The sequence below is a fragment of the Leucoraja erinacea genome, chromosome 12 (genome assembly GCF_028641065.1).
Source record: "Leucoraja erinacea ecotype New England chromosome 12, Leri_hhj_1, whole genome shotgun sequence".
NCBI classification, from domain to species: Eukaryota; Metazoa; Chordata; class Chondrichthyes; order Rajiformes; family Rajidae; genus Leucoraja; species Leucoraja erinaceus.
The window spans coordinates 25,046,990-25,073,418 of NC_073388.1; the positions used below are offsets into that span (position 1 = coordinate 25,046,990).

At 41.3% G+C, this 26,429-nt stretch overlaps 1 protein-coding gene across 1 annotated transcript in view; it reads left to right on the forward strand.

The window, feature by feature from the left end:
* Positions 1–26,429, forward strand: part of hdac8 (histone deacetylase 8) — an 81,279-nt gene that overhangs the window by 31,209 nt on the left and 23,641 nt on the right. The window contains exons 5-7 of the mRNA XM_055643868.1: positions 6,153–6,265; positions 14,445–14,522; positions 14,603–14,711. Coding sequence (XP_055499843.1) covers positions 6,153–6,265; positions 14,445–14,522; positions 14,603–14,711 — 300 coding nt within the window. The remainder of the gene's footprint in view (positions 1–6,152; positions 6,266–14,444; positions 14,523–14,602; positions 14,712–26,429) is intronic.

The window sequence follows — 26,429 nt, forward strand, 5'->3', positions numbered from 1 at the left end:
ACCCTCCGTCATGCACTTCACTAACATCGAGAACAATCTTCCTCCTTCAACCCTGTCAAACCCCTAAAGAACTTGGTAGCTAACACTACAAACCACTCGCTCTCTCCTAAATTCTAGAGAGTATAAAACAAGTCTATCCAGTCTTTCTTCATAAGACAGTCCTGACATCCCAGGAATCAGTCTGGTGAACCTTCTCTGCACTCCCTCTATGGCAATAATGTCCTTCCTCAGATTTGGAGACCAAAACTGTACGCAATACTCCAGGTGTGGTCTCACCAAGACCCTGTACAACTGCAGTAGAACCTCTCTGCTCCTATACTCAAATCCTTTTGCAATGAAAGCTAACATACCATTCGCTTTCTTTACTGCCTGCTGCACCTGCATGCCTACCTTCAATGACTGGTGTACCATGACACCCAGGTCTCGCTGCATCTCCCCCTTTCCCAATCGGCCACCATTTAGATAATAGTCTGCTTTCCTGTTTTTGCCACCAAAATGGATAACCTCACATTTATCCACATTATACTGCATCTGCCAAACATTTTCCCACTCACCCAGCCTATCCAAGTCACCCTGCAGTCTCCTAGCATCCTCCTCACAGCTAACACTGCCCCCCAGCTTAGTGTCATCCGCAAACTTGGAGGTATTGCCTTCAATTCCCTCATCCAGATCATTAATATATATTGTAAATAGCTGGGGTCCCAGTACTGAGCCTTGGGGTACCCCACTAGTCACTGCCTGCCATTGTGAAAAGGACCCGTTTACTCCTACTCTTTGCTTCCTGTTTGCCAGCCAGTTCTCTATCCACATCAATACTGAACCCCCAATGCCTTGTGCTTTAAGTTTGTATACTATTCTCTTATGTGGGACCTTGTCGAAAGCCTTCTGGAAGTCCAGATACACCACATCCACTGGTTCTCCCCTATCCACGCTACTAGTTACATCCTCGAAAAATTCTATATGATTCGTCAGACATGATTTACCTTTCGTAAATCCATGCTGACTTTGGCCAATGATTTCACCACTTTCCAAATGTGCTGCTATCCCATCTTTAATAACTGACTCTAGCAGTTTCCCCACTACCGATGTTAGACTAACTGGTCTGTAATTCCCCATTTTCTCTCTCCCTCCCTTCTTAAAAAGTGGGGTTACGTTTGCTACCCGCCAATCTTCAGGAACTACTCCAGAATCTAAAGAGTTTTGAAAGATTATTACTAATGCATCCACTATTTCTGGAGCTACTTCCTTAAGTACTCTGGGATGCAGCCTATCTGGCCCTGGGGATTTATCGGCCTTTAATCCATTCAATTTACCCAACACCACTTCCCGGCTAACCTGGATTTCACTCAATTCCTCCAACTCCTTTGACCCGCAGTCCCCTGCTATTTCCGGCAAATTATTTATGTCTTCCTTAGTGAAGACGGAACCAAAGTAGTTATTCAATTGGTCCGCCATATCCTTGTTCCCCATGATCAACTCACCTGTTTCTGACTGCAAGGGACCTACATTTGTTTTAACTAATCTCTTTCTTTTCACATATCTTCTTTTAGCTTTTCTAATTTCTTTCTTGAGATTCTTTTTACATTCTTTATACTCCTCAAGCACCTCATTTACTCCATGCTGCCTATAATTATTGTAGATCTCCCTTTTTTTCCGAACCAAGTGTCCAATTTCCCTTGAAAACCATGGCTCTTTCCTATTTTTACTATTTCCTTTCAACCGAACAGGGACATAAAGATTCTGTACTCTTAAAATTTCACCTTTGAATGTACTCCATTTCTCTTCCACATCTTTCCCATAAAACAAAATGTCCCAATTTACTCCTTTTAAATCCTTTCGCATCTCCTCAAAGTTAGCCTTTCTCCAATCAAAAATCTCAACCCTAGGTCCAGTTCTGCCCCTCTCCATAATTATATTGAAACTAATGGTATTGTGATCACTGGTCCCGAACTGTTCCCCAACGCATACCTCTGCCACCTGACCCGTCTCATTTCCTAACAGGAGGTCCAGCACCACCCCTTCTCTAGTAGGTACTTCTATGTATTGCTGCAAAAAACGATCCTGCACACATTTTACAAACTCCAACCCATCCAGCCCATTTACAGAATGTGTTTCCCAGTCTATGTGTGGAAAATTGAAATCTCCCACAATCACTACCTTGTGCTTACTACTAATATCTGCAATCTCCTTACATATTTGCTCTTCCAATTCTCGCTCCCCATTTGGCGGTCTATAATACACCCCTATAAGTGTTGCTACCCCTTTCCCATTTCTCAGTTCCACCCAAATAGCCTCCCTAGACGAGCCCTCTAATCTATCCTGCCAAAGCACTGCTGTAATATCTTCCCTGATAAGCAATGCAACACCTCCACCTCTTGCCCCTCCAATTCTATCACACCTGAAGCAACGAAATCCTGGAATATTTAGTTTCCAATCACAGCCCTCCTGCAACCATGTTTCACTGATCGCCACAACATCATATTTCCAGGTGTCAATCCAGGCTCTAAGTTCATCCACCTTTCTTACAATGCTCCTAGCATTAAAATATACACATTTAAGAAACCCACCATCTCTTATTCTCTGTTTATTGTCTTTTTCTTCTCTCTCTCCCCTACATTTTGGGTCAGAGTGCTACAATTCTCTGCCTCCTGCCTCACACACTGACTGCTAGCTTTCCCAATTTGAGTCCCTCCCCCCAACCATACTAGTTTAAAGTCTCCCCAGTAGCCTTTGCAAATCTCCCCGCCAGGATATTGGTCCCCCTCGAGTTCAAGTGCAACCCGTCCTTTCTGTACAGGTCGCACCTTCCCCAAAAGAGGTCCCAATGATCCAGAAACTTGAATCCATACCCACTGCACCAGTCCCTCATCCACTCATTTATCCTCCACCTCGCTCCATTTCTACTCTCACTGAGTTATCTTGGTATTTACTGAGGAAGATCTCCTTTGGATACTTGGGCCACCTCATCAAAAACACCTTAATCAAGAACACACTGTTCAATGAAATTCTGCTGAACACATCTTGCCAATCCATTTCCTGTACTCTAAAATCACAATTGGGATAAAGTCCACCATTAACACTATTTTATCACAATTGGGATAAAGTCCACCATTAACACTACTTTATATTTTTTGCACATCTCAAATCTTGCAATTTTCCTGCGGATTTGCTAATTTATGTCTGTCACGATTTGGAAACTTGTTGAATATCCCAAGTAGAGTATCATATTGTTTTTACTTCTGAACTCTTAACAAATGAACTCCATCCTTGACCCTTCAAGGACATTTCCCTCTGCAAAAGTACAACGCCTTCGATAATTATTAATGCCCACTTCCCTTTACTCCCTATTCTTCCTGAACACTTTGTATTTGCATATATAATATTGGACTTCAATGTAAAAGCCATACTTATTGTCGGTAATGCAAAATTAGCATTGTAATTGATTATAATCCCACGTCCTTAAGGTTACATAGTACTGCAGGGCAGAACGTTGGCTATGAACAGTTTATAAAAGCTGATTTTAAACCAGGGAAAGCATATTTTAAAATGAACCTTGGCACCCCACAGTCAAGCAGTTAATGAAGTGTTATGACCTTCAGTTGGAAGTCTCATGGTTGGACTAGCTCCTCGGGCTGTGTACTCAGAATGGTTGTGTGTGTGTGTTTTTTTAAATGGGCATATTGTGCATTGCAATTAGCCTTTATTGTATCCTGGAATCATCTGTTTCTTCAGCCTTCTACCTATTTTAAACTCAGCTCTGATTATTTAATGTGCAAGTGTGGAAAAGTAAAATGTTAAATATGCGTCAACATTTAAATCCTCTGCAGAAAATAAACAAAAGGGTTTAATTTACCTTTTTATTATCTCTTTTCATATTGACAATTGAATGTAGTGCTTATCAAGGGGAATGTTAATTCTGGAAATTGCAACAGTTTTTCTGCCTTCCAGCAATATGTATTTTCATTGCATTCCTTGCATGAAGAGAGATCTGAACATATTAGGGAAATAACTAGAAAAGGAAACAAAAGTAGGAGTTCAACTTGCAGTGGAAAGGAATGGTGTTAACATGAGAACAAAATAAATAGAAGTGGGCGTGGACTATAAAATCCTCTGAACCTGCTCCGCCATTCAATAAGAATAATCTGAAGAGACTGATCTGATAATCAAATAAAAACTGCAGATGCTGGAAATGCTCAGCTGAGTTAATTTTTCAAGTCTAACCTGCTAAGTATGTCCAGCATTTTATGTTTATATGACGGGTGTGAGCTGTGGCTTCAACTTCAATGCCCTACCTGATCCCAATAATGCTGATTTACTTACAGTGCAAAAGGAGGTTGAGGTGAAGGATGCTGAGGTGATAAATGTGTCCAAGAAGAATGCAGGGAGCAGCACCAGCCACAATGTACGTCCTCCTTCGACCTCTCAAAAACTTAAATTTCATCAATTGAGATGGATTGTGAAACACATCGATTGAACTTGGCTACCCACAGAAATTTGGTTCTTTCTTGTGTTTGTTTCATGACCACATTGGCATCGTTTTATTATGTTATGTATACCAAGATAGTAAACGCTCTGTAGTAAACAACCTGCTATCTAGTCAAATCATAATATACATTAGTACAATGAAGCCATAGACAAGTATAACAGATCCACTAAGGTGGGTGACTCATAACTGTCCTCAATTCCTCAAATCTGTGAAAATAAATGCTGGTATTGTAGTCTATGTCCACACCCAGAGAACAAATAAATTAACAAAAATAAATGGAGATGTCCAACTAAACATTATGCATTTTTCAGGCAGGAGCAGAAAAAAATTACTTTTCCAGCATTAGGGTGAAGAAAATTTGAACATGTCAAAGCGTATTATCAAACTAGGATCTGGAGAGGTATGAAGGGGATGGTGATGCAGCTTAACGTAACTGGAATCCTGTATAAAGCTTGGTTGACACTGTCCCATCAAGTATGCTCAACCAAGGTTTAATGATGGTTATATGAGAATAGTGTTTCCAAAAGCTGGGGGAAAGGTTGATTTTTTTTTTAATTGAAATTGTAAATGTTATTGCTAATTGCTAAAACATTCTAGTTGTCATATTTGGTAAACACTTTGAATCAGTAATGTGCCACAGTACAAAAGTTAAATAAAATACTCTAAACCCAAACAGAATAATTGTATCAGGGTACCTCTGCCTGATGTCATTTGTTGCCAGCCACGATTTGCCCGTTTTTTTTTTCTTGCTTCCAGTTTATCTCCCACCCCCACAATCAGTTTGAAGAAGGGTCCCAACCGGAAACCATTTTCTCCAGAGATGCTGCCTGAGTCACTCCAGTACTTTGTGTCTAGCTTTGGTATAGGCCCATTCTTAGTCACATATGTGACCAAATATATGAAGAATTGTGGAATAGAAACATAGCAACATAGAAAATAAGTGCAGGAGGAGGTCATTCAGTCCTTTGAGCCAGCACCGCTATTCATTGTGATCATGGTTGATCGTCCCCAATCAATATCCCGTGCCTGCCTTCTCCCCATATCCCTTGATTCCACTAGCCCCTAGAGTTCTATCTAACTCTCTCTTAAATCCATCCAGTGATTTGGCCTCCACTGCCCTCTGTGGCAGGGAATTCCACAAATTCACAACTCTCTGGGTGAAAAAGTTATTTCTCACCTCAGTCTTAAATGGCTTCCCCTTTATTCTAAGACTGTGGCCCCTGGTTCTGGACTCGCCCAATATTGGGAAAATTTTCCCTGCATCTAGCTTGTCCAGTCCTCTATATCATTCCTATCCATATATCTGTCTGAATGTGTTTAAAAGTCAAAATTGTGTCCTAGCTTCCTCTAGCTGCTCATTATAGATACGGAAGATGTTCTGAATGAAAAGGTTGCTTCTAAGTTTCCTCTTAACACTCTCCCCTCTGTGCATCTTCAAGTGATTAACATAATTGTGTAAATTATCACTTGAAATATCCTTATTTTAGTGAACTATCCTTACTTGTACAATTAGAATTATCATTCTTTTTCATCACTGAGTTTACCAAGATTATTTCTTTGGATCACACAAAAAATGGCAAAACCTATATCTTGTAACTATGACGGTGACTATCATAGAGAAAAATCATCATGTTCTTACGTCTACCCATTTTTCCCCCCCCTATAGAGATGAAGCATCTGGGTTTTGTTATCTGAATGATGCTGTGCTTGGCATTCTAAAGCTGAGAAAAAAGTTTGATCGCGTTTTATACATAGACATGGACCTACATCACGGAGATGGTAAGATTAAATCTTCCAATTTATTTTATTTGCAACATAATATCACATTATTAATGATAAATTGAAGGATAATTGGTTTCTTAAGAACAAGAGCTGTAATGCAATCATCTGCTGCAAACTCAGGCATACGTAACCTAGTATGATCTCCAGGGCCATAATTGTAATTGCTGCATCTATAGTCAATTAGAGGTCCATTGTTTTTCATGAGAAATTGGAGTGATATGCAACATTGGAACAAACTTGGAAATGACAAACTTGTTAGTATGACAAAATGCAATACTTGACCAGTGACAGATATATTTTGCAACAATTTTCTTTATCTATAACGTATTAAAGGATTTACAAGCGCACAAGCCTCTTCCTTATGGAGTTTGACAACCTCTTATCAAATTGTGCATTGATTTTGTCTTTGAAAAATTTCATAGTTGACAATTGAAATGTATTTTTGAGTATATAAACTTGTCATTCTGATTGTATCATTTAATCACTGGGTGCCATGGGACAAGCAATTTTCAGAGCAATTTCCTGTCTTCAGACTTTGCCTTCATTAATTGAAACTTTTAATTTACAGGACATGCACTAAACAGAATGTTAGAATTATATAGTGATGATGGGCAATAGGGTGAGAGCAAGCTAAATCTGCAAGAGATAACAGCACATTGAATACACAGTGCTAATCCAGCAATTCCTGCAATAAACTTGAAGGATTTGGACACCATAGAGAAAATTCACTCAGGAGGGATTGGTTTGGAAATGTCAATATTCTACTTGGCTGTTAAAAAAGATAATAACAAGAGTTTGGGACTTAAATTGTGTACGTAGATATTCCAAACCTCCTTCCGTCAAATGACAATGGGCCGCTTGGTTTAGATTGGTTTTGAGGGCTTAACAGACGAGTTTGTCAGTAAATCTACTTAAATAACTATTGCACAGTGTATTGAGATGTTTGCCAATGTGTATATGCTAATGCTCTCAAAACATACTATTAACAACATGCTTTCAGATGAAGCATTGTGCCAGTTGAGCAGTGCTTAAAACATCTGTACCCCCAAATTAGAATCAAAGTGCATATCTTGCTAATATCACTTTTAATGGTTTTGCTGTATTGGGGATGGCACAATGGTGCAGCTGGTAGAGCTACTGCTTCGCAGTACTCGACAGACACGGTCAATCTTGATCTTGGGTGCTGTGTGGGGTTTGCACGCTCTCAGTGACCGAGTGAATTTCCTCTAGGTGCTCAGGATTCCCCCTTATATCCTGAACACAAGCGTGTTTGTAAGTTAATTGGCATCTGCATAATTGCCCCTCGGAAGTGGATGAGAAAGTGGTATAAATAGAACTCGTATGAATGGGTGATTGATGGTCATCATTGGCTTGGTGAGCCAAAGGACCTGTTTCCTTGCTGCACCTCTAAAACTCAAAATGAAAGCATATCACTTTTATTACGATTAATTCCTTGAGGTTGAGAAGCCACTGATAACTTTTGACCCCATTTACTTGTTGTTGTGTGAATCTATTCAATGAATCTTTTATTTCCCAGTAGACTGCTTTTAAAAAAAAAAGAATTGTTGTCGATGTCAGAATAAATGAAGATAATATCTAGTCGTAAGTTTTTCTGCAGACAAACTAAATTATAACTAAATCCAATTAACTCGATATCCCTGGGGATGGAATCTAAGATTTTCATAATCTGTGTGGCTCACTAATACATTTGGTGCATCATTTAGACATAGTTAAGAGTTCAATTGGTACAGTTTGCTAATTTCATACTGCATCAGCTGGATGCCATGTAGGATAATTAACAATTTTGCTAGCTATTAACTAAATACTTTACAGGCAGATCACATTTGTGTACCCACACTAAGCTTTATTATTACATTTTACTTATTGTAAACATCAGGACTTTAATCTACAGAATGCATCGTTAATTTATGCACCGTAAATGAGCTACTTATTGTTACTGAAGGTATAAATTACTTTTTTCATAATTAAGATTAAAATCAATTTGAGTAACATTTTATAGCGGTGAAAATATAAACGTAAATACTCTTGTTATTCATAAGCAGTCCCCAAAGGTCTTCTAGGTCAACTTCCTCCTTGCCCAGCTCTGTCAACACCAATAGGGGATGATAGACTACACAGGTGGTTACATGGGAAAACAACAAACCTCAAGAGCAGATAGAAAATTAAATGTATTCCATAATGCATTATCATATTGTTTAGAGGTGAAAAAACTGTGTATTGTTATTTGCCAATGGATTGAAGGATATTAAACCTGCAACCTACGGCCCCCGGGCTGAATGCAACCCGTAACCCGAAATCATCTGGCCCGCAGGCGGAGTTTTTTTCCCGTAATCATCCAGCCCGCCGAGGGCCCCGAGCATCAGTGGCCGGGCACCCCGAGCAGCTGCGCCCCGAACACTTCCCCAAACGCGGCCGAGCTCTGGCTGTACCGCGTCTTGTGCAAAGCCGCCGGCACGGCTGCGCATATTCTGTGATGCTGGAAAAATCGAAGGTAGACAAAAATGCTGGAGAAACCCAGCGGGTGAGACATGCAAGGATTGCATGAGGCTGCCTCACTCGCTGAGTTTCTCCAACATTTTTGTCTACCTTCTGTGAATACGTGATTTGATGCCTGCCATCCGGAGGCAGGATGGGGGCGGGATCCATGTGTACATCAGATAGATGTGGCCGGCCATCCGCTCACAGACATGCGTCCCGGCCCCTATTCAGAACAAGGTTGCCCACCCCTGCTGTAATATATCCTGGAAGCACTGCTTCTTTAATCACAATTGTTCCAATGGAGCTTGAGCCGTGTAGAATGAACACCGTGGTACATGTTTACAACATGACCTGCCTTTATGTGCTCAGGATTTATGAGGATTTAATTATTTTTGACGTTAAAGATACAATATTCTTTATTTGCAGCTGTACCTATACAAAAGTCAAGAGTGTTTTATTGTCAGATGTCCCAGATAGAACAATGAAAATCTTACTTGCAGCAGCACAACAGACTATGCAAACATAGTATGATATGACAAATGAGAGAGAAAATAAAAGCTCAGTGTGTGTATATGTACACATACTCACCACACACACACACACTCTAAAAGCAAACAAAACTGCAACAATAATAATGTCTATTGTAGTTCAGAGCCTATATGAGGTTTAATGTTTTATAGCCTGATGGCTACAGGGAAGAAGCTGTTCCTGAACCTGGACGTTATGGTTTTCAGGCTCATGTACCTTCTTCCCAATGACAGTGGTGAAATGAGTGTGAGGCCAGGATGGTGTGGGTCTCTGATGAGGTTGGCTCCTTATCCAAAGGCCTGAATTAGCAATCCAGAGAATTGAGTTCAGACCCACCATGGTAAACGTGGAACTTGAAATTTAGTCAATCATACCATCTTTCAGGAGTGATACTCAAGTTTGGCCTGAAATAAAGCCCATTTCATGGCCAGGTGGGCACAAAGGATCCCATTGAAGAGCAGGGAGTTATTCTAAGATTTCTGGTTGACATTTGAGTTCACCAAAACAGTTTATCATCACATTTTTATTTCCCCCACCCCTAGTCGCAACAGAGACATAGTCCCCCTGGTCCTTGCCTTCCATCTCATCAGCCGTCGCATACAATACATAATCCTTCGAAATTTCCACCACCTCTAACGGGATCCCACCACCAACCAAAATTTCCCATTTCCACTGCTTTCTGCCTTCCGCAGATACCATTCCCTCCGCAACTCGCTGGTTAACTCATCCCTTCCCACCCCCTCCCCAGGAACCTTCCCCTGCAAGAGGGAGTTAGACGTGGCCCTTGTGGCTAAAGGGATCAGGGGGTATGGAGAGAAGGCAGGTACAGGATACCGAGTTGGATGATCAGCCATGATCATATTAAATGGCGGTGCAGGCTCGAAGGGGCGAATGGCCTACTCCTGCACCTATTTTCTATGTTTCTAACTGCAGAAGATACAACGCCTGTCGCTAAACGCCCTCCCTCGACTCTGTCCAGGGACCCCGACAGTCCTTTCAGGTTAGGCAGTGGTTCACTTGCACCTCCTCCAACCTCATCTACTCTATCCTTTGTTCAAGATGTGGACTCTTATACATCGGTGAGACCAAACGCAGACTGGGCGATGATTTTGCGGTACATCTTCGATCAGCCCACCTGAACCAACCTGATCTACTGGTTGCTGGACACTTTCATTCTTCTTCCCATTCCTACACAGACTGTCCTTGGTCTCCTCCATTGTCAGAGTGACACTAAACGCAAATTCGAGGAACAGCATCTCATATTGTGATTTCTCTCACTTCAGGTACAATACAATACAATACGGTTTATTTGTCACATTGCACAAAAAGTGCAAGTGAAATGGATATGTCAGCAGCGATACAATGATAAAGAGCACACACAAAAACACAATAAAAATTTAACATAGACATCCACCACAGCATTCATCACTGTGGTGGAAGGCACACAATTTGGCCAGTCCTCCATTTTCCCCTGTGGTCGGGACCTCAACCCTCCGCAGCCGCCGCTGCGGGCGTCCAGATGGTAAGGACAAGGTACGAGTCCAGGTAAGTCCAGAGTCGGCTCTTCCCCACCGGAGACCGCGGCTTTAAGTTGGTGTAGGCCGCAGGCTGGCGACCGAAGATTTAAAGTTCCCTCCACGTCGCAGCCAGAAACACCGCAGACCGCAGGGCCGGCGGTCGAAGCTCCCCTCCAGGGGTGATGTTAAGTCCATACCGCGCCCGCGGTAGAAATTGGCCGCAGGCCGGCAGTGATGGCTTCTTCTTACCCCGGTTCCCCCCCGAGGGATCCCGGGCTGTAGACGCCGCGCCAGCTGGAGCTGTGCAGACCGCGCGCGGCTTCAGGCTGCCGGCTGCTGCGGGCCAACGAAACGGAGCGCTCCCCTCCAGCGAGCCCCAGCGAGGGCTCGCCCGCTCCGCATTGACAGACCACGCTGCACCCGCCGCCCGAGCCCAGGCGCGTCTCTGGGAAAGGCCGCGCCGATCCTCGCTGTTAGGCCACGGGGGAGGCGACCTGGAAAAAGTCACCTCTCCTTGGAGGAGGCGACCAAAACGGTTTCCCCTACACCACCCACCACACAAAGAAACATTAAAAACATACTTTAAAACATACTAAAAAAATAAAAAAAGTTGAAAATAACTAACGCGCTGCTGAAAGGGCTGCCGCCATTGCAGCGCCCTCACCGACATTCCCTCTCTCCATATCCCTGCCCCACCCAAGTCGCACTAGCTTCTCATTTTGACCCTACAAACAGCTTACAATGACCTGTTTCCTTTATCACTGTTACTTTTTTACATATCTTTCATTCAATAGACAACAGGTGCTGGAGTAAGCCATGAGGCCCTTCAAGCCAGCACTGCCATTCATGGCTGATCATCCACAATTGACACCCCATTCCTGCCTTCTCCCCGTATCCCTTGACTGCACTATCTTTAAGTCTCTCTTGAAAGCATCCAGAGAACTGGCTTCCACTGCCTTCTGAGGCAGAGAATTCCACAGATTCACCTCTCTGGGTGAAAAAGTTTTTCCTCATCTCTGTTCTAAATGGCTTACCCCTGAAAGCCCTGTCCCACGGTACGAGTTCATTCCAAGAGCTCTCCCGAGTTAAAAAAAAATCAAACTTGTGGTAAGCACGGAGAATGAACGTAGCGCGTACGTCGGAGCTCGGGGCCGTCTCTTATGACACCATTCAGATAATAATCTGCCTTCCTGTTAATGCCACCAAAGTGAATAACCTCACATTTATCCACATTAAACTGCATCTGCCCACTCACCCAACCTATCCAAGTCACCCTGCATCCTCAAAGCATCCTCCTCACAGTTCACACAGCCACCCAGCTTTGTGTCATCTGCAAATTTGCTAATGTTTCATTGTTCTTTATCTCTCCACATCATCGTCTATATCTCTGGTTTCCCTTATCCCTAACCAGTCTGAAGAAGGGTCTCGACCCGAGACGTCACCCATTCCTCCTCTCCAGTTACTCTAGCTTCTTATGTCTATCTTCAATCAAATCTAATGCAACGTGCTGCAATTGTGAGAGTTATCTGGCCTGGATGTGTATACCACTTACCTAAAGATAATTTAATCACAATCCTTTTATTTTAATGTTAGACTGGATGACATTGTGAGAATATTCTGTATTAATATCAGTTAGCACATGGTTAATTGTCAAAACAATGATAGGAAGCAGTGCTAATATTAACAATTTGAATAAACATCACTATTCAACGTACAGTGTTAAACTATGCTTTAAAATACATCAGGGATTATAGGTCTGCTCAATATAAAATTAATTACTACCCACAGCTATTCCAAACATGTAATGGGCCTGCAAATTTAAAATAGTTTTGCAACCCAACTTGACTCAGTTAGTTGCTCTGGGCCTGGTTTGGGTAATAACAAGGCTTCACTGTGAAGCTACACATTTGAAAAATAGGACTCGCTTCCAGTACAACCTACACTCTTTGAACTATTTGCTGGAAATGAACGACATTGCATCCCATTCCACTGGGACAGTCCATGAAGTGCATGCCTACCTTGAGTACGTAACAATTATTTGAATTGTAGCCTGACCTGATCTTGGGTTGGGTTGCCAGATATATAAGAGAGCGATTTTAAAATTATAATTTACATATGATGGTTGCAAACTGATAGTTTAATTTTGCTTTTAACTTTTAGCATCAGGAACCCTGTGATACTTATTCCTATTGGAGAACTGATACTTATTCTTATGATTTTTCCCTTTTGAAAACTCCAACAATAATTGAAATCTGAAAGAATTGGGCAAAAGAACTGCGCCCTCCATAATGTTTGGGACAAAGACCCATCATTTATTTATTTGCCTCTGTACTCCGCAATTTGAGATTTGCAATAGAAAAAAAATCACATGTGGTTAAAGTGCACATTGTCAGATTTTAATAAAGGCAATTTTTATACATTTTGGTTTCACCATGTAGAAATTACAGCAGTGTTTATACATAGTCCCCCTATTTCAGGGCACCATAATGTTTGGGACACAGCAATGTCATGTAAATGAAAGTAATATTTTGTTGCATATCCTTTGCATGCAATGACTGTGATTCATGGACATCACCATTTGTTGGGTGTCTTCTCTGGTGATGCTCTGCCAGGCCTGTATAGCAGGCATCTTTAGTTTATGCTTGTTTTGGGGGCTAGTCCCCTTAAGTTTTCTGTTCGTCCTATCAAAGGCATGCTCAATTGGGTTCAGATCGGGTGAATGACTTGGCCACTCAAGAATTTACCATATTTTAGCTTTGAAAAACTCCTATGTGCTTTATCAGTATGTTTGAGATCATTGTCTTGCTGCCAATGAGTTTTGAGGCATTTGTTTGAACTTAAGCAGATAGGATGAGTCTATACACTTCAGAATTCATTATGCTATTATCATCAGCAGTTGTATCATCAATGAAGATAAGTGAGCCAGTACCTTCAGCAGCCACACAAAGACCCATCAGAAGCAAATAAATAAATTATAGGTCTTTGAAGGGCACTGTACATTTTCATTGTCAGAGAGGTGGATTGGATGTAGTTAAACCTACCAAGCATTTAAAAATTCACATCTCTATTGGAGAATTCTTAGTTGTCGATTGGGTTCTTTTGTAGCAAATCTCGGGAGGGCAGGGCAACCCAGACCTGACTTTTGCTTTTTATTATCTGTATGGATGAACATCAGATTTTCTTGTCTGATTAATGCCATATTTAAAAATAGCTTTGTAAATTTGACACGACTTGCAAAGCCATTATTCCTCTAGGTATTACATCATCCTCATAACTCTTATTTCATATGATACATTGTGTTTTGCATCAAAAAAAGCATTATCTTAAAATCAGAGCAGAAGGTACTGGAATACTACCCAGGATAGGTGGCATATGTGGAAATAGAAATAGAGTTAACATTTTATTCCTTCCCATTTCTGATGATCTAAAATGGAAAGAACTGGGATGCAAAGAAAAGAAGTTTGTGGCACTTTGTAAGCAAAAATTTAAAAAATATCGGTCGTCCGTTACATGATGGAGCTCAAGAACTCCAACAAAGTATGACATGTATATGAAATGTTACTCTTTATCAATATAATAGCCAACATCAATGTGTGTCCTAAAGAATGTTGTTCTCCTTTTCTCAACATCAGGTGTAGAAGATGCATTCAGTTTTACATCAAAAGTAATGACTGTATCTTTTCACAAGTATTCCCCTGGATTTTTCCCAGGTAGGTCTGCCTTTCTCTCAGTCCTGATTACAGCATTTTCTTTTATCAGACATTTTTATGATTTGTGGTTATTTTCAAAGGGACGGGAGATGTGACGGATATTGGAATGGGGAAGGGAAGATGTTACACTGTGAATGTCCCGTTGCAAGATGGCATTCAAGATAACCGATATTATCATGTATGTGAAAGGTAGGAACTGCTGTGGAAATCAGTCAAATTCTGATCAAATCAGAAACACTTTTTGTTAAATGTTATCATTGGAGTGGAGTATCCCTAACTTTTAACTGCAATATTTCATATACTTTTAGGTAATTTTTTTAACTTCAGTCATAATGAATACCCAATATCTGCTGTCTGAAATCAGTTGACAATAAAATGTGGTCAGTTTTATCCAGGAAGAGGAGATTGCTTCGGGTTGGAACCCTTCTTCATTCTGCATCTATACATAACTAAAACTCTGATCTTGTTATCTTCCGGTTTTGCGGTCATTCTATTTGCGCAAAAACGGTACGCGATAGCACTACAATTTTTTGCCAGCTTACTCACCGCCCTGTGCTGCGATTGCACCAAGTTTCGTTCCGATCGGTGGAAGTTGGGTAAGAGTTATCAAGGTTTAAAAATCTTTAAAAACGCGCGTGCACAGATCGATTGCCTCTCCTGCCATTCAGAGCCGTGCGGATTGGTCCCTTCTAGTGTCACTCCACGGGACACTCCCCCCACACACCACTCCCCCCCCCCCCCACCCCCCCCCCCTCCAACCAACCCCCACCCCCCCACACCCCCCCCCCCAACCACCCACCCCCCCCCCACACCCACCCCCCCACACACACCACTCCCCCCCACACACCCCCCACACACACTCCCCCCACACACCACTCCACTCCCCCACACACACTCCCCCCCACACACCACTCCCCCCACAAACCCCTCCCCCCACACACCCCTCCCCCCACACAATGCTCCCCCCAAAATCCCACCCCTCTCCCCCCCCCCACACACATCCCCTCCACACACCCCCCACCCCACACCCCCACACAACAACCCCCCCCCACACACCCCTTCCCCCCCCCACACAACCCCTCTGCCCACACATATCCCCATCCCACACACCACTCTCCCACCATTCCACACCCCTCCCCCCCACAACCCCCCCCACACACCACTCCCTGCCCTCACACATCCCTCTCCCACACACATCCCTCTGCCACAACCCCCCCACCCCTCCAACACATCCCCACAATGCCCCCCCTCCCACAATGCCACAACCCCCCCCCCCCCCCCCCCCAACCCCTCCCTGCCCACACAACCCTCCCCCAGCCCTCCCCAAAACACCCCCCCACATTCCCCCCCCCCCCTCCCACACAACACCCCCCCCCCCCCCCCCCCCACACAAACCCCCCCACTCAACACACCCCCCCTCACACACACCCCCTTCCGCCACATCCATCCTCCCTCCCCCCCCTTCGCAAACCCCTCCCACACACATACACACCTCCCCTCCCACCACACACTTCCCTGTGGTGACTGGCACCCAACGTGTCCCACTTTATATATAAATGACTTGGACGTAAACGTAGACGGATTGGTTAGTAAGCTTGCAGATGATATATCAAGATTATTGGGGTCGCAGACTGTGATGAAGGCGGTCTCAATATACAGCAGGATAGGGAACAGCTGTAAAAATGGGTGGAGAAATGGCAGAAGGAGCTTAATCTGAAGTGTGAGGTGTTGCACTTTGGAGGTCAAATGTAAGGGGAAAATATACAATTAATCGCATGACCCTTAACAGCACTAATGTACAGATGGATTTTGAGGTCCAAGTTCATAACTCCCTGAAAGTGACAACACAAGTACAGTAGATAGAATGCGAAAGACGCCATATAGTATGCTTGCTTTCATAGGTCAGTGCATTGAGTATAAGTGTCAGGAAGTCATGATGCAGCTTTGTAGGACGATGTTAGGCCACATTTGAAATTTTGTTTGCATTTCTGGTTACCCCATTACAGGAAGATTGTGGAGGCTTTGGAAAGGGTGCAGAGGAGGTTTACCAAGAAATGCCTGGTTTAGGGCATATTAACTACATGGAGAGATTGGACAGACTTGGATTGTTTTGTCTGGAACGCCGAAGGTAACGGATTGAGCTGATAGAATAGAAGTACATATAATTATTAGTGGCATAGAAAGAGTAGCCGGTCAGAATCCTTTTCCTAAGATGGAAACATCAAATACTTGGCTATATGTTCGGAGGGGCAAAGTTTAAAGGAGATATGCGGGTTGGGTTTTTTTACACAGAGGATGGTGAGTGCTTGGAACTCACTCCTGGGAGTGTTGGTTCTACTAGATACATTAGTGACATTTAAAAGATTCTTGGATAGGTGTATGGATATTTGCAAAGAATGGAGGAATATGGTGTATGTGCAGGTAGATAAATGATGGTCTTGGCATCACGTTTGGCAGAGGCATAGTGGGCCAAAGGGCCTGTTCTTGTGCTATACTGTTCTATATTCCTAAATGTGAATTTGAATAAAATAAAATGGCAGGAAACAGTAAGCTCAGGGTTGCCCCACCAGACTGGACGCAGGCTTCCCAGTAATTTTCACCATAAATCTGAGCTTCTGCCTGATCATAATGTAATAACAAGCAACTGCAGATGCTAGTTTATACCAAAGATAGACACAAAATGCTGGAGTAACTCAGCACTTCAGGTAGCAGGTTAGCCTGGAGAAAATGGATAGTCTGAAGAAAATTCTGACCCAAAATATTACCTGTCCATTCTTTCTAGAGATACCATCTGACCTGCTGAGCTGCTCCAGCATTTTGTGTCTTTGTCTGCCTGATCATGTTATGATAATTCTAAGTGCTCTCCCATCATCCCCATAATAATGTCTACCAACAATTTCCTGACAAGTGATGTTCAAGCAAGTGACCATCTTAATGCTTTCTCCCTCTTTTCTTAATCTAATAATCGGTCTTTTCCTTCCACTGGAATCATTACAAATTCTTTTGCAAGATGATACCAATGCTTTCACTTTTTCTGTAAAAATTCCAGATCCCCAAGATGTTGGCCATCAGATCCAGGGTGTTTGTTGGTTGTTGGTACCTTTGTTTTCTTGATATTTTTTCGCTAGTGATACTGATTATTGTAAGTTCCCCACTTTATTTTCTTGTATTTCATTTTCATTTATTTTTATTTCTAATATATAGAAACAGGCCATTCGGCCTGTCAAATCTTTGCCAGCTCTACATGAAATTCCTTCGATCGTATTCCACCACTTCACATATGCCCGTTAATTCTCCAATATCTAGAGTATGGGTAATTTATAATGACAATTAGCCTAATAACTATTATCTCTTTGGAATCAGGGAGGACACGAGCATTTGGGAGAGACCCATGTGGTCCTAGGAAGGATGTATATTAATCCAGACAGACGGTACCGAAGGTCAGGATCAAACAGTTTGCCACAGCTGTGAGGCCTCAGTATTATCTGCTGTGCCTTTGTGCTGTCCTTACAACCACAACATTTTTGGTACAGTTTTAATCTTTTTAATGTGAACACACCACTTATTTAATATCTCCTAAATTTCCTTATTCTAATTTTCCCTTCTAACATTTGAACTTCTATGTTTGCTACACTTTTTTTCTCTTTTACAATTGTGTAGAAGCTTTGTTTATTTTTTTTTTTAATTTAATTCTTTATTTCGAACAGAATAAAAAGCAAGTGTGAAACAGCATACAAAAAAACAAAACAAGAATAGTTATAAAGTGGCATAAACAATATATAAATAAATGAAATCGTATGTGTCTGAAAAGGAGCAGGAAGAAGCCAAAGTTTATTAATTCCCACCCCTTATTCAACTGCTTATAATTGTCTTATACAAATTTAGCAGCTATATGTACACTAAATGCACACCAGCAGCTGTATGTACACCAAATTATTTACATTTATACACTAATCAAATATTTACAAAGCCATACAAAAAAAAGTGAGTTGTTATCTCACAGAACTAAATTGTGATGATGATCCCTCCTTGTTCATGCTGCCCTTATTGCTCTGTCAGGGATGCCTCCAATTTTATTATTCCGAGCAAGATTTTAACATTGATAATGGAGATTAAAAGATAGCTTGCTAACATTGTACAATGCTTTACCCAATCTTGTACATATTTATGGCCATTACGTAGTATTTAGGACTATTTCAAAGGTGGAATTATCAGATCATTTTCTTACAGGTATGAAATTTGTGTTAATATAGTGGAAGTAGCACACATTTTTTTGTAATATTAACAGTTAACTTCCCAATGGCCTAGATTTGTCATTTCCATAAATATACAAAATATTCAGGCTTTACTGTGACCTGGCAGTAAATCGACAATCTTTTATTCAAGTCCAGCCCTGTTGATATTGGCATCAGAAGCTAGCTTTGATAATCTGTAATCATGAAGATTTTGATGTGAACATGAACAGTTCTTCTCATGAGGGATCAACCCAGGCAAGAAAATCAGACTGCAAAGAGCCGATAACATCAGATATTGAAGCAGCAAGATGACAACAGTGCGCTCTGTAAAGTTCCTTTTAGATTTAGGTTTAGGTTTATTATTGTCACTGAGATACAGTAAAAATAATTGTTTTGCATGCTATCCATTCAAATCATATAATACAATATATAAATCCAATCAAGCCAAACTGAAGTACAATAGGTAGAATGAAGGGAACGATACAGCATGCAAATTGTAGTTTGTAGTATTGTACCACCACAGTTCCAGACACAAAGTTCAATGCCCCCAATGAGGTGGAAGAGAATCAGAGTGACTCCTAATTTATGGAAAGACCATTCAAAGTCTGATAACAGAGGTTGTTCCTAAGTCTGATGGTATGTGCTTTCAAGCTTATGTGTCTTCTGCCATTGGGAGCAGGGAGGAGGAGGAGGAATGACCAGGACTTGCTTTCCCAAGGTGCATGAAGTGTAGATGGACATCTCCATCCACAACTCTGCAATTTTTACAGTCTTGGGAACAGCTGTTTCCAATCAAGCAGTGATGCAACCTGACAGTATGCTTCCTATGGTGCTCCCAATGTCAGTGTCATTGGACACATGCCACATTTCCTCAGTGTGCCATCTTGGCTGTTGCTTCCTTGTAGTTGGTCCACAACAGATTGTTGGTAATATTTACATCAATGAATTTGAAGCTCTCGCATTTCCAGTTTGGCATCATTGGTGCTGTTTGGGGCATGTACTCCATAACACTCGCTGAAGTCAATATCTAATGAAATAAAGTATCAAAGTACTTTACAGGAGAGTTTTAAAACAATAAATTGACTCTTGAGTAGCAGCAATGTTTGGACACCTGACAAACATGGTTAAATACATGACATGGTTAAATATTTTTAATGTGATAAGTGAAAATGAATGCCTGATGGTCAACACAGACTTAGCAGGCTAAAGGGCTTATTTTCAAGTTGTATAATTATGGTTTAATAATGAATTCACTCCAGCCTTGGGCATTGAGCTGCAGTATATAGATGTTGCTTGTCCGTGTACATGCGAGGAGGCTGACTTCCACGTTATTAACTGAAAAATCCGAGAAACCCATATAATGTTTATCAGATACCACACAACTGGAATAAAGCCAGTGGCAACCACAAGAAATGTTTTAAAAAATAACTGAGATGTGTAACATCACATATTATGGGAATTGGTAGATTTGGGGAAATAATTTGACCATGAGGATAAGAATTTAAATATCTAGGATCAGGTGTCAATGTAGAACAGAGAATAGAAACATTTTCTTATTTCAGAGTATTCTCAATTGGGAAGTGGAGAAAAACAGAAAAATGTTTGTAATAAAATGATGCAAGAGCAGTGATATATCCCTTTCAAAGGTAATCTGCAGAGCATTTATTTTGCTTGTTCTTTCAACAAATGTCATCAATAGTTGTTGAATAGAAATGTCACTAAACTATGGATTCACTAAGACTTTTATGCCTTAATGAAAACCCCCTTTGTGAAAGAAACATCCCACCGTTTTGGCAAACCACAAAATTAATAGCACTTCCTAGAAATCTTGATCCTTTACTGTAGAGCTCACTCCAACAAAGAAACTCTTCAGTTTTTTTCCTCTTGCTTTTTCTTTTAAGACTGGTGATAAGGAATGAAAACCATTGGTAACGAATTGTCTTATCTAGTATTCACTGAACAGCTAAAGCATCAACTTCAGTTTGTAGGAAAGATAGAGTAAAACAGTCATGAAGAAACAATGTTGGCCTTACGAATGTGAAGCTGAGCGTATGCCTGTTTGACTTTATCTCAAGCCCTACTGCTGCTCTTAACACCAACATTGTTACATAGTTGAAGGAATAGACATTACTAAACGCTTCCGGTTAGTTGGCATGGAAACACAAGTCATTATTTAAATATCTGCTTTTTGGATTTACATTGGGTTAGTTTTCTATTGTGTCTCTTCATGCTGTGCCTAACAAGTGTGTATAACCAATCACATACAACCTAAAAGATCTGGGTCTTTAAGGGAGACTGATACAAGGTGGCATAGTTATCAGTCTACCTTTTTTTCTTTCTTGGGTTTGTTCCTTCATTGTGGCACCAAGCTCAGAGACTGATTGATCAACGTGAAAACTGAAAGATATTGGAAGCTTGTGCTACATTAGTGCATGGATAGTGCTAGAGAAATATCAAAGCATGGAGTGGAGTGGAAAAGGAACAAGTTGAAAAGAGGTTGAGGAACAGTCATTGTTAGAAACATGAAGGAGAATCAAAGTAACTGAAGAAGGTAGAATTAAAGAAGCTAATCAATACCATTGTTGGTTATTTTTCCAAGTGGATCTTCTGGTGCAAATATTGAAAAAACACTGCAGGTGCTGGAAATCCGAAATAAAAACAAAAAATGCAGGAGGTACTCAGCAGTTGGAGCAGCATCTATGAAACAGGGTGACCTTTTCATCAGAACTGGAAAAGTGAGGAAAAAGAGTGTTTTACATTGAATAGAAAGGGAAGACGTGAGAAGAACATAGAGAATGCCCTGCAGGTGGTTGCAGGTAGTGGAAGCAGGTAGGGAGACTGACAAAAACCTCCAGGAACCGCACGGAAACGTTGGGTGGCGCGCAAAGTCTCCAGAGGTTTCCGTTTAGGTTTCCTAAGTGGGACAGGGGCATAAGATAATCCAGATCTTGAAATTCTTTTTAGTATTCTGAGTATTTACTCTGAGTATTTCCAACATTCTGTTGCAGTTATGTGGCAGTTTTTCTGGAACTGCTGTTTTCTGCATCTCAGTTCCAGTATTATTTTTGTTCTTCTACTGTTACTCATCTTTTTCTATTTAAATTTCCAGGCAGATCAGCAATGATTAACAGGCATTTATTTACCACCCTTTCTTAGATGGCAATTTTGTCATCAGGATTCTTCTTGAATGCTAACCCACTAAAGTTAATATTTTACCTCTCTTCACCCCTTTTCCTTTTAACCTACTTAAATACACTTGTTTTAATACTTTTCCACTTCTGAAGATAAGTCATTGGCCTGAAATGTTTTTCTCTTCAGGTCCTACCAGATCTACTCAATGCTCCCGATTCTTTGTTTTTATTTTTGGAAATAAGAAATATATATTTGCCCAGTTACTAACAAAAGGTTGAAGCCTAAGCTTTCATTAAGGGAGTTTCAAAGTTAGAATGGAATTTACACTCTTCCTATAACATACTTTGCCAAAGGCTTGAAAAAAATACAGAAAATATTGGGATCCAAGTAAAATCATGAGATGTGAATGAAACTAATGTTTAGACTACAATTATAATCAAGGTCACGGTAGAATCTCCCGTAAATAAATAGCTTGTAATTGATTGTGCATTCGGTGCTCTAAAATGTCTGCAGAAAAATAAATTGCCCCCAAATAAGTATTTAATAATAAGTGTGCAGCACATTACTACTTCAGTATAGTCCCTCCTTCAAATAATATTTGGTATTGGCTGTGCACCAAGATACAGAGAAAAGCTATCTGTGCCATTGAGTCAAATGATACTCAGCACGAGTACAATCAAGCCATTAGCAACTGCAACAGGTCATGCAGAAAGAAAAATGACCAGAATGCAGAATATAGTGTTACAGTATTATAGCATTACAGTTACTGATAAAGTGCAAAACAAAAGTGCAACGGCCAAAATAAGCTCGGTTGGGAGACAGAAACCATAGCCTTAGACCCTTCAATAGTCTAATAACAGCAGGAAAGAAGCTGGAATGACCAGGTTGTAAATGGTCGCCTATTATGTTGACTGCTTTCCTGAGACAATGTCAAGTGTAGATGCAGTCGATTGGGGTGTGAGGGGAGGCTTGTTTATGTGATGGACTGGGCAACATCCATAATTCTTTGCAATTTCTTGCGGTTTGTGGCAGAGCTATTGCCAAAGCAAGCTGTGATGCATCCCCATAGGATGATTTCTTTGGTGCAAGTCGTTGGAGACAAGCTGAGCTTCCTTTGTCTTCTGAGGATGTAAAGGCTGTAACTTCAATGTGTTTGGACCACGGCAAATTGTTGGCGATATTTACATCTAGGAATTTAAAATTCTCAACCATCAACTTCGACACCATTGATGCTAATTAGGGTATTCACCTTGTTCCCTGAAGTCACTCACTAGTACCTTTGTCTTACTGACAATGAGGGAGTGGTTGTTATCTTAACACCTTGTTACTTAGCTCTCTATTCATTTCCTGTACTCCACCTCATTTTCGAGAATGATAACATCATCATTGGAATCCTTGCAATGCAGCAGTGCTGAGAATTATTGTGGAGGATGTTTTGTCACCTTACCTGATTGATATGTGGTCTATGGATCAGGAAGTCAAGGGTCCAGTTACAGACGGGGTTGCAGACTCCTAGGTCCAAAGGTTTGGAGATGAGTTTGATTGGGATTATGATGTTGAAGGTGGAGCTATAGTCAACAAATAGGGGGCTGATATAGATGTTATCTAGATGTTCCAAGGATGTGTAGGGTGAAGGAGATGGTGTCTGCCATAGACCTTTGTGACAGTAGACAAACTGCAGTGGATCAAGGCTATCTGGGAGGCTGCAGTACAACAAAACCAACTTCTCAAAGCACTTCATGGTGGTGGACAGCAGCCATAAAGGTACACTCTCTTGCTTTTCATTGCCATTGGGAAACTATTGGTCTAAAATCAGGATGGAATCTCGGAATGGAGTAGGGAGAGGTAAAAAAACAGCTGGTTGTGTAGGTCCTGAGGACACAGCCAGGGATTAAATTTGGGCCTTCTGCAGATTCACTCAGGGAGGCCAAACTGACAGGCACACCCAAGGCTATCCGGGCAGATGACGTATTCCACTGACCTTCTGTTCAAGGTGAGCATAGAATGTATTGGGCTTGTCAGGGAATGACATATTTAATTATGACTTGCATTGCTTCAAACAAAAGCCGTATTTTTATATATGCCGCTTCTAACGATTTACTATGCAGTCCCAGAAAAGAACACCAGCACAATTCAAATGTCATCACCTAGGAGTGCAAAAGCTGCTGTGGGGTTGAGGGAAATGCTGAAGGGGAAAGCCTTTACAGCATTTGCATTTCTGTGCATCATTCCCCAGGGTTAACTACCTGATCAAATTCATCTGCCATAACTTTCCCAAGCTTATGCCACTGTTAAGTGATCATTGCATTAATATAACATTGTTATCTCATTAATTATATTCTCTTAAAAACACTTATTGTTAGACTGAACTCTTGGGATTGTATATGAACACAAAGTAGTGAGTCAGCAGAATTACGAGGTGGATTCTTAGAGCACCTTGTGATCGAGCCTACTAGGAAAAGGCAATTCTGTATTTGTTGTGTAACGAACCGGATTTGAATAGCAAGCTTAAGGTAATAAATTCTGGGCAGTGACCATAATTAGATATATTTCAACCTGCAGATTGTCAGTATTACTGTTGAGTAAAGTTAACTACACAGGCATGAAGCAGGAACTGGCTAAAGTTGATTGGAAAGGAAGCCTGCCAGAAAAGACAGTAGAGCAGCAATGGCAGGAGTTTCTGGGAGTTATTACCAAAATGCGGGATCTTTACATCTAAAAGAGGAAGAAAGATTCTATGGGGAATGAGGTGGCCGTTGCTGACAAAGGAAGTCAAAAACAGCACAAAACTAATAAGAGAAGGCATATAATATTGCCAAGATTAGTGGGAAGCTAGATGTTTATGAAGCTTTTTTTAAAAAAACAACAGAAGGTAACTAAAAAGGCAATAAAGGAGACAAACGGTAAAATATGGAGGTAAACTCACCAATAATATCAAAGAGGATAGCAAAAGTTTATAAATAAATAGATCGGATATATAAAGAGTAAATGAGAAGCAAGCAGACATCAGATTCCTGGAAATTGACGTTGGAGAAGTAGTAATATTGAATACGGAAATGGCAGATGAATTGAATGCGTTTTTTGCATCAGTCTTCATAGCAGAAGGCATCAGCAACTTGTCAGAAATTCAAGAGAGTCAGTGGGCAGAAGTTAATAGAGTTGCTATTACTAAGGAGAAGGTACTGGGGAAGGTCTGAAGGTGGATGACTAGAAGGACTAATTCCCAGGGTTCTGAATGAGGTAGATTTTGAGATTGTCGAGGCATTAGTTGTAATCTTTCAAGAATCACTATAGAGTCAGGAGTGGTCCCAGAGCACTGGAAAATTGCAAATGTTACTCTGCTGTTCAGGAAGGGAATGAGGCAAACGAGGGGAAACTTTAGGCCAGTTTGACGTCAGTGGTTGGTAAGATTTTAGAGTCCATTATTTAGGATGTGGTTTCTGAGTACATAGAAGCACATGACAAAATAGGCCAAAGTCAGCATAGTTTTGTGAAGGGGAAATCTTGCCTGACAAATCTGTTGGGATTCTTTGAGGAAGTAACTAGCAGGATAGACATAAGAGAGGCAGTGGATGTTGTTTACTTGGATTTTCAGAACGCTCTGGACAGGTTGCGAGAGTGGGCAAAGAAGTAGATGAAATACAGCATGGCAATGTGTGTGGTCATGCACATTGGTTGTAGGAATAAAGGTGTAGACTACAACATGAGGAGAGGATTCAGAAATTGGAGGCGCAAAGGGATTTGGGTGTGCTGGTGCAGGATTCCCAAAAGATTAATTTGCAAGTTGAATCGGTAGGCAAATGTCATGTTAGCATTCATTTCAAGAGGACTGGTATATAAAAAACAGGGATGTAATGCTGAGGCTTTATAAGACCCTGATCAGGTGGCATTTTGGGTATTATGAGCAGTTTCGGGCCCCATATCTGAGAGATGTGCTAGTTTTGGAGAGGGTCCAGAGGAGGTTTACAAGAATGATCCCTGGGATGATTAGGCTAATGTATGATGAGCTCTGGGCCTGTACTCACTGCAGTTTTGAAGGATGAGGGAGACCTTATTGAATTTACCGAATAGTGAAAGGCCTGGATAGAGTGGATGCAGAGAGGGTCTTTGCACTAATGGGAGAGTCTAGGACCAGAGTGCACAGCCTCAGAATAAAGGATGTACCTTTAAAAAGGAGATGAGGAGGAATTTCTTAACTCGGAGGGTGGTGAATCTATGGAATTCATTGCCACAGACGGATGTGGAGATCAAATCATTGGGTATTTTTAAAACAGAGATTGACAGGTACTTGATTAAAAAGGGTGTCAAGGGTTACATGGAGAAGGCACGATCAGCCATGATTGAATGGCAGAGTAGACTCGATGGGTAAAATTCTACTCCTGTGACATGAGCTTAGTTGCCCTTGATATCTCAGCTAAATCCAAATAATAGTATCCATTGTACTTCTAATTCTCGCGAAACCATTCATCAATGGTCACTATGTGGACGTTTGAGGTCCAGTCGATGTCACGTTGGTATTGTATTGTATGATTATATGACT